The following is a 9,052-nucleotide window of genomic DNA, read 5'->3' on the forward strand; positions in this document are numbered from 1 at the left end:
TGAACCTGACGTGAATCGAACACGCAACCTTCTGATCTGGAGTCAGACGCGCTACCATTGCGCCACAGATCCTCTTGTGCTATCTTCTACTTTATTATTTATACATACTTTAAAGTATTATATATTTCTGTCACTAATTCGTCTGATTTTTAAGTTTTTTTTATATGATTTAATCCTTTTTTATCTAACTTTTTACCTATTATCAATGAAAATTTTGAAAATAAAACGTTTATTATGTTAAATAATTTATAATTCATAAGTAATAGTACACAATCTTTAGTGGTACTCCAAGAAAAAAGTTTTTTTTTTAATTACAACAACTAAAAACATCAATTTTTGAAGTTTACAGAAATAAAAAAAATCTAAATTTAAAAATAAAAAAGTAATAAGAAAATAAAAAACTCCCAATCACAATTCACACCAAATGAAATTAGAATACGAGGACAGATACTGAGACTTACCAAGTTGTATATATAAGTATTTAAATAAGCCTTTCCCTTTTAAACAAAATATAAAAAAATTAGTCGCTAACAAAATGATTTTTTTTGTTCATAATTTAAAATTAAATTTGAAATCCATACGGAGAGTAAAAGTAAACCCACCATCAGAAAAACAGCCATTTTATGTAATTTTATTTTTCCTATTTATCTGTCTTAATTTTGGAAAAAAATTATTTCTATATATTTTTAGAATTGTAATAATATGTTTATTTAGTCTTTACAATAATTTTAAATTATATCAATATATATTTATTATATACATGAAGAAAATTTGATACAATAGAAAACTATACAATTGTTTTATTATAATAGAAAATATTATATTTATTGATCCTTACAAAATAGTCATATAAAAAAGGAATGGAAAAGGAAGTACTTTTAAGAAGTTTAAATAACCATGAAAATAAATTACAATTTTCTTAAGTAATTTATTTTATAATTAAAAAAAATCCTTGAACCTATCTTTATCATCCTCTTCTGGCGGCAAAACTTGTCTGAGTAGTGGAAAAGTTTATTGTCAGTTTTTGTGACTTGACTGGGTTTGGTCCTTCTTTTAATATCTTCACAAAGACAAAAACAAGGCAACGAAACGAAACGACTACTACTGCGCCACTTGTTTCTCGTCACTACCCTCACGGCACCACACACCATTGGTGCAGCAGCTTCACTAAATCCATGTAATTTCTAAACTCTTTTGAGGGTAATATCGACAATGCGCAAATCTCCTCACCCTACTTCACGCTAAACCCGTCTTTCTCATAATCAGAATGAAACACACACACCTGTCACTTGCAATTTTACTTTTACATTCAAAACTACCTTCGAAAACAATCTCATGCACAGATACAATCATTTCTTTAACATGAAATTAATTAAATATTTATGAAAATCACTAGAATGATATTTTTTAACAGTGGACAGAATCTAGAAGAACATAACTGAGTTATGTTTCACTTTTACTTAAATTACCAAATACTGGCTTAGTTTTATAGATAAGAAAGAAAATGACATGCAATTAAAGAATAAAATATATATAATTCTGTTGATATATATGAGGGAGAAGAGAAAATGGGGGAGCAGAGCTGTGTGTTTTTTCCTGAGGTATCAGTGGCGTTGACTTTTTCCTAGAATTGAGATTGAGATCCACGAAATCAAAAAATTCAAATCATCAGATAGAACACGTAAACAGACGAAAAGGTTGGATATTTTGATGAGGTTTGGTTGAAGACAGGAATAAAGAAAAAAAGAAAAGCTTTCCTAAAGTCTTTGTTCAAGGTTAATGCTTGGCGGTGGAAATGGAGATGGAGAGGCAGCACCACCCTCCACGGCCGCGCGTTCCAGAAGTGATCTCCGACCACGCGCTTCCACGGAGAGCGTTTTCAACTGTGGAGACACCGCAGGGTATAGCCCCGGTCCCATGACTCTGTTTTCTAGCTTGTTCGGCGATGGTGATGGCGATGAGTATAAGTCGTTCTCGGAGTTCCTTGCCGGCGCCATGGTGGACCCCATTCCTCTTCGGTCTTCTCCAGATTCAGCTTCTCAAGTAACACATCGCATTTGCTATATTTGTTCCAACTGCACATTAATGCTAGGACTTGCTATTTCATATAACAAACAAGCCTTTCCTAAATTTATGTAATCTTAGATTTTTTTTATATAATTAATTTTTATTTTTAAATAAAGAAATATGATTAAAGTGTGTGGTTATATAGATTTTAGATTAGAATAATATGTTACATAAACATATAGCCTTAAATTTTGGTTAGAGTATAGGCTTTTATAAGTATGGGTTTATGGAAGCTGTCTTTAAAGTTTTTTGACATGGGATTCCTTATTCATTCTGGGAAAATCTTTATGATGGTGAAGATTACCACTATTGGAATATATAAGGCAGAAGTTCATTGTATTTGCCTTTTAATCTTCAAAGGGTATTCCTCATTCATTTCACTTGATACCTACCCAGGGAAATTATTGTATGAGATTAACATGTATCTATACAGAAAGATGATAGTTTAACACACATTTTTTTTCACTTTTATTTCACTACTAAATATATTATTAATTTTTATTAACAAAACATAATATTTTTTGTTAAGAGAGGTTTAAAGTGAAAGTGAAAAAAAAATTACAATAGAATATATTATTGTTTTATTTTAAAATTTTATTTTTTATTAACAAAACTTAATATTAGTTGTAAAGTGAAAGTAACCGAATGAAAAAGGTAACTGCGAAATAAACTTTTCTCATACAGAAATGATTATTAGATAACTTTATAGGATCTAGTCAATATTTCGTATAACATATTTAAAGGGTGTAATATAGGGACAATTTGGAATGACACAGCAGCAAATGCTAGCACAGGTCACAGCCCACACTAATGTGCAAATCCAAGCTGAACATGCTACCTCATTGACACAGGTTCCTACAACTATTTCCACCACTGTACCGCAGCTGATATCACTACCACCACCATCAATGTCAGCTTCTGGGGTAACAAAATCTTTTGGTTTTTTTCACTCTCAACAGAAATTGCACTCTCCTTCTATCATTGTTGATAAGCCTAATGATGATGGCTACAACTGGAGGAAGTATGGGCAGAAACCTGTAAAGGGTAGTAACTTCTCTCGAAGTTACTACAAATGCACACATCCAAATTGCCCTGTCAAGAAAAAGCTTGAGCTAACTCTTCAGGGTCATGTAACTGCAATTATTTATAAAGGAGAGCACAACCATCAACGTAAGACCACAAAAGGCACCCTAACTTCATCTGGGAATTCAGATAGGTTGAAAGAAGAGATGAGTTCTCACTCCATGTCCCAAGTGGATCTAGAATTTAGTCAGGCTGAACATGGGTCTGGAACAAGTGACAGTGAGGAAGTAGGTTATTATGAAACTGAAGTGGATGAGAAAAATGATGAACCTGATCCCAAGAGGAGGTAAGAGTTTAGTTCATATAAACTTGCTCATGGTGGTGGGATAATTATTTGGCCTTATGTGATTTTGGAAAGTTTTATTATTCTGCAGAAACACAAAAGCCAAACTCGAGGATCCAGCTTCTTTAAATTTGCATAGAACTGTGGCAGAGTCTAGGATCATTGTGCAAACAACAAGTGAAGTGGATCTTTTGGATGATGGATATAGATGGCGCAAATATGGACAGAAAGTTGTCAAAGGCAACCCATATCCAAGGTGATATTTTTTTCCTCCATATTTGATTGCTTATCTTTGTCTGTTAACAAATGGGTGACGGTCTAATAAGAACAAACAATTTTTTAAGGCATTTGAGTTAGACATGATGATGTGAAGTTCATTGTTGGATTTTTTATATCTCCTAACATTGACCCTCGTAACTTCCAAGAAACTTTGTTCCCATAATGTTTGGTTAGTTATTAGCCATACTCAGTTATGCTATACTCATATCATGCCCTACCTTTCCATCCCCATATTTTGTTTTGTTACCTTATTTAAGTTGTCTTGGAAAAGAAGGTGATGCATGATTTTATGATATACAGGAGCTATTACAAGTGCACAACCCCAGGTTGCAATGTTCGGAAGCATGTTGAGAGGGCTTCAACAGATCCTAAAGCTGTAGTAACAACATATGAAGGAAAACATAATCATGATGTACCAACAGTTAAGACTAATAGTCACACACTTGCCAACAATACTGCATCACAGCTAAAACCAAAAAAATGTCACCGATGAGAAGCATGGTTTCAGCAGCAGGGGTGTTGGGGGCTATGAGCAGGGACCTGTGGCAAGTCTAACATTAAAGCAAGAGTAGATAAGTTAGCTTTCTTGCTTCAAAATTTAATGTATCTTTTTTCTCATAATTCCACATATATACATAATATTATGTTCAACTCACAAACTAGTGTATGACACAAAAGACATGCTGATATTCTATATAGTTCAATGTGAGAGTAACAAAATGAAAATGAGGCATGAAAAACGAATGAATTGCTTGTAAAATAATTATGAAAAAAAATGATTTTCCTCAAAAACTCATGTTTTGCTCAATAAGAGATAAGAGTATGCAAAAATAGATGGACACTCACAGTAAATTGAAGAAAACAACAATAAAACAAAGAAATAACACAATGATCAATTTGATCCGCACAAACATCTAAGGCTAAGTAAATTGGTGACATAGAACATTAAAGGAAGAAATCTCTAAGGACAAAGGAATTTGTTAAGCGAATCTATGCCAGAAAAAGACTATATTATAGAAGTTTGAGTTTTTGAGCGCATATGAGAGACTCTGAGTAAAAAAGAGTCCTTCAAGTCTAAGAAAGCACAAAAACACTAGGGCTTCGCTTGACTACAAAGAGCGAAAAAGTTTATTCACGGTTAAGAAAGACCATTTCACTAAAGTTTGACTTGGAGCGGATTCAAAACCAAGTGAATTCTTCATGTTTAAGAAAGCCAAATTCGTTAGGTCAATCTTAGAGCAAAACCAAAAAGAATCCTTCAAGATTAAGAAACCTATAATTTCATTAAGCTTAGATTAGTCTCTAAGCCAAAAGGTTTCTTCAAGATGAAGTGATGAGGACTTCCAAGCCGAAGGACATGGTGAGGAGGAACTTGACCAAGACATAATTCCAGACTTGGGTGGATCCAAGACAAGAGGAAGGCTTAGAAGGCCCAAGAGACATTGCAGCACAAAGTGGCTAATCTTTTGGAGGCCCAATTGTTGAATGACCCACAATTTAAAAAGACTAAGCTGATTACATGCACACCATGCTTGTTAAAAAGCATCAACTTAACCACAAGGACAAATGATCCTTTCTTAAAATGTAGGAATTGTATTTTTATTTTATTTACTTACAAACAAGTAAAGACCTATAACTAAATTTGTATTTTATACACTTTTGGAATTCAGAATGAGGATGAATGAATGTTTTGACAATTTAATAGAGAAAACATATCTCTGCTAAGGTTCTTCCTTGCATCTTGGGATCTTATAAATAATTCACCAATTCAATTCTTGTGGTGAATATCCTTAGGCTTATAAAACTTTGTTTGTAGCGCCTCCCTCTATCCAAGTTTTCATTGTTACTGTTTTTAATTTATTCCATGTCGTAACCCTAAATTCCCAATTCTATAGTTAGTTATATTTGAAATCATATCATTTGGTATTCAGGGCAAAGGTTTGAGTGAATAATACAATTGTGAATCCTGTTTTTTTTACTCATCACTTTTCACGCACTATTCACGACACTGTTCACTGCACTGTTCACAACACTGTTCATTTTTAAAAAAAGAAGAAAACAAGAAAAAAAAAGAAAATAGAGAAAAAAAAGAAAAAAAAAAGAAGAGGAAAACAGAGAAAAAAATAGCAATCATCCAGTGCATACTTCTTTTTTGTTAAAAGTCATAAGTTTCAATTGTTTTGTCTACATATTTTTTCTCTCTATATATTGTAATTGTCTTTCTTGTTTTTTGGTAGTGAAATTGTTCTTCACTACTTTTCTTTCATCGATGTTAAAATATCAAATGTTTATTTTAAGCTTGTGATTGCTACTATTGAGAGCGATTCTTGATTATTGATTGTTTGATTCTTGTAAGAACCTTAAGTTAGAGAACGAGTGGTAAAAGGAAGTATAACCATTTAAAAAAAAGTCTTATTGTGTGAAACACGAGTGTTGAGTGTAAACACGTGAGAAAGTGGTGTGAGGCCTAAACTTATTTGTTGTTTTTAATCTTTTTACTTGAGCATGGTAGGGGAAACGCTAGATAGTGGACTTTCACAAATACAAATGCAAGCCTTAACACAACATTTGGAGAGACTAATGAAACAACAAAGTGATGGACTTCGTGAGAGGTTGGACCAAATGGAGGAGACACAACAAGAAAATCATGAAAATAGAGGGAGAGGTAGGAGGATACAAGAGAATGAGGGAGAATAAAGAGAACTGAGATTTGATGGGATAAGATTAAATATTCCCACATTCAAACCTATGGCGGCTGTCTCTACGGTTTCGTAGGAGACTAGGTAGAGGTGCGCAGATACTTGGAGTTGAGGACCACTTTCACATATGGCACCGCGTCACGTACGGAGAGCATCAGGTACCTTGTTGGTAACGCCTCCTCTGCTCATAATATGTTGTTGGGTAGACCAACGCTGAATAGGTTAGGGGCGGTGCCGTCGACAAGGCACATGAAGATGAAACTACCGGACCTGACAGGAAAGGTGATTACCATCAAATCAGATCAGAAGGAGGCCAAACGATGCTACGAGAATAGCCTCAAAACAAGGCAAGGGGTATCTATGGTCACTAATGGACCATCGTACATTGAGGGGGTCCCCCTGCCCAAAGTCAGTCGCGCCGAACTCGACAGGACCATACCAGGAATCAGTCGCGGAACCATATCTGATCCATTTGGCAACCTTGGGGAAAGAGAGATTAGAGAGAAGGACTCCAACCTAAGCAACGTCCCCGGCCAAACGGCGCAAGCCCCGGTCGAATCCAGAGTCGGGGTACCCAGTGATGATCGACTAGGCGGTCGGTTCGGCCCTCGGACAAAAACAGGATTGGTTTCAAGGTCTTACACACAGGGGAAGCAAAGTATGCCAAGGGTCTGGAGAGAAACACCAGGTACTAAAGGAGGCAGCCCCGCTAGTTTCATGTCTGGTTTCTCCCATGTGGACCGATCCTCCCAGAAGAACAGAGAACCTCGAGACGAAGCACACATGCTTGAGGCGCTGAAGCAGGGCTCGGTTCCGTACACATGGAATGCAGTTGACTTCAAGTTTTATTTCATTTAAGCAGGAATATTGTACATGGTATTAGAGGACACTCTTTTTCCCTTACAAGGGCTTTTTAATGAGGTCACCAGATAAGTTACGATTGAAATATTTTCTCGAGTTATGTACAATTCAGTTAAGAACTTGTTTTCCTTGCGTCAGAAGCCTCGCGAGTGGAAAGGTAGATTCGTAGAGAACACCTCCTCTCTCGAGTGAAAACGCCAAGGCTGAACAAAATAGTTCGCCAGATAAATCCTCCTCGCCCTTGAGCGAAGCTGAGGTCAGTTAAGCATTTGTTTTCCTCGCGTTAGAAGCCTCGTGAGCGGAAAGGTAGGTTTGTAGAGAACACCTCCCCTCTCGAGTGAAAGCGCCAAGGTTAAATGAAATAGTTCATCAGTTAAATCCTCCTCGCCCTCGAGCGAAGCCGAGGTCAGTTAATAGTCATCAGTTAAATCCTCCTCGCCCTTAAGCGAAGCCAGGGTCAGTTAAGAATTAATTTCCCTTGCGCTAGAAGCCTTGTGAGCAAAGAGGTAGGTTCGTAAGAGAACACCTCCCCTCGTGAGTGAAAGCGCCAAGGTAAAACGAAATAATTCGCCAGATAAATCCTCCGTGCCTTTGAGCGAAGCCGAGGTCAGTCGAGAGTTTGTTCCCCTTGTGAAGAATGCCAAGGAGGAATGACCCAATTCGTAGTTAAAACCCCTCCTCACGATGAGGGGAACATGCAACAGAACGCTAGAAGAAATGTCTTGGCGCCAGGCACCATGACATAACAGTTATGAAAGTAAAAAAAGCAGCTTGCAATTTAGAAATAAAAACAGTCAGGTGTTCGGGAAAGTAAAAGTTGCAAACAGATAATAAAGAGTTTGCACCTCAACCAAATACAAATTAAGGGAGGACCCTGGGAACGATTTACCTGTTCTCAACATAGTTTGATACTGTGAAGGGCGCAATGTCCATCCCACGGTGTGCACAAGCGACTTGAGCAAGAGCGTCTCTGAATCCTTCGTCATAAGCATCGAGAACATCCCCGGTCAGCTCAGCCTCCACTTCTTCAAACCTCTTAGCTTGTTGATGAAGTTCGGCCTTCGCTCGACTCAGCTGCGCCTCACGACTGATGAACCTTTGTTTAAGCCCCAAAATCTTGGACTTGGACTCCTCATCGACCTCTTCTAGCTTGAAGATCCGGATCTATAGGGGTAGAACTCTTACCTTCAGTGCAGTAACCTCTTGGCGTTTGGCATGAAGTAGTTTCGAGAGATGGACCACCTCCTCCCTCAAAGCAGCCTCGCGGGCAGCAAACGAGAGGGTCAGCGTGGATGTTTCCCCCGATTCAACCCTAGATAGTAGAGCGTTGGACTGAGCGAGAAGAGCCCCAAAATTGAAGCCCATTCTCTCCCTTCCAGCGGCCTCATCCAAGTTCGCAATCACCCCTTGGTGGAAGCCCTTAATGGCGTGTTGTAGGACAAGGGGCAGCTCAAGGACGGGAGGAGTAAAAACACCAGTCCCACCAAGATCATGGAGCAAGGAAATGCTGGTCGTGCAACCCCGGGGCGAAACAGAGCGATCGGAGAAGAATGTGAAACCATCACCGGCGTAGACTTGGGTCTCTTGCAGATTGTCCCCTCGGAAGAATCCTCGTCTGATTCGATCACCACCGCTTTACCCTTGCAAGAGAGTGGGGTGGGAGACGATTGGACGATGGCGAGAGGGACCGAAACCCCAGGATTGGAAAGAGTGGGCGAAGACGCGGCGGTGGGAAAGGCGCAGGCGTGCTGGCGAGAAGTGCCCACATCCCTGGAAATCC

General features: G+C 37.9%; 1 protein-coding gene and 1 non-coding gene across 5 annotated transcripts; one reads left to right on the forward strand and one right to left on the reverse strand.

Moving 5' to 3' along the window:
- On the reverse strand, positions 1 to 72 carry TRNAW-CCA (transfer RNA tryptophan (anticodon CCA)). The gene has a single exon. It is a non-coding gene; the product is annotated as a tRNA-Trp (tRNA).
- Positions 73 to 1,513: 1,441 nt separating this feature from the next.
- Positions 1,514 to 4,452, forward strand: LOC137810914 (putative WRKY transcription factor 3). Of its 4 annotated transcripts, none has more exons than XM_068612412.2 (5): positions 1,514 to 2,043; positions 2,823 to 2,918; positions 3,027 to 3,436; positions 3,525 to 3,689; positions 4,013 to 4,452. In XM_068612412.2, the coding sequence occupies exons 1-5, from the start codon at positions 1,780 to 1,782 to the stop codon at positions 4,203 to 4,205; spliced, it is 1,128 nt and encodes a 375-aa protein (XP_068468513.2). In that variant the 5' UTR covers positions 1,514 to 1,779; the 3' UTR covers positions 4,206 to 4,452. The 4 variants fall into 4 exon arrangements, with proteins under 4 accessions (XP_068468513.2, XP_090154484.1, XP_068468512.2 ...); XM_090298359.1 differs by having other exon boundaries at positions 1,579 to 2,043; positions 2,811 to 2,918; XM_090298358.1 differs by having other exon boundaries at positions 1,554 to 2,043; positions 2,811 to 3,436.
- Positions 4,453 to 9,052: the final 4,600 nt, after the last annotated feature.

Source organism: Phaseolus vulgaris, chromosome 2, assembly GCF_051622355.1.
Source record: "Phaseolus vulgaris cultivar YP4 chromosome 2, ASM5162235v1, whole genome shotgun sequence".
In the NCBI taxonomy this organism is placed as follows: Eukaryota; Viridiplantae; Streptophyta; class Magnoliopsida; order Fabales; family Fabaceae; genus Phaseolus; species Phaseolus vulgaris.

Coding starts and splice junctions, on each gene's coding strand:
- LOC137810914 (XM_068612411.2), top strand. CDS start 1,780: ATGCTTGGCGGTGGAAATGGAGATGGAGAGGCAGCACCACCCTCCACG. Junction 3,437..3,524: donor GAACCTGATCCCAAGAGGAG/GTAAGAGTTTAG, acceptor ATTATTCTGCAG/AAACACAAAAGCCAAACTCG. Junction 3,690..4,012: donor AAAGGCAACCCATATCCAAG/GTGATATTTTTT, acceptor TATGATATACAG/GAGCTATTACAAGTGCACAA.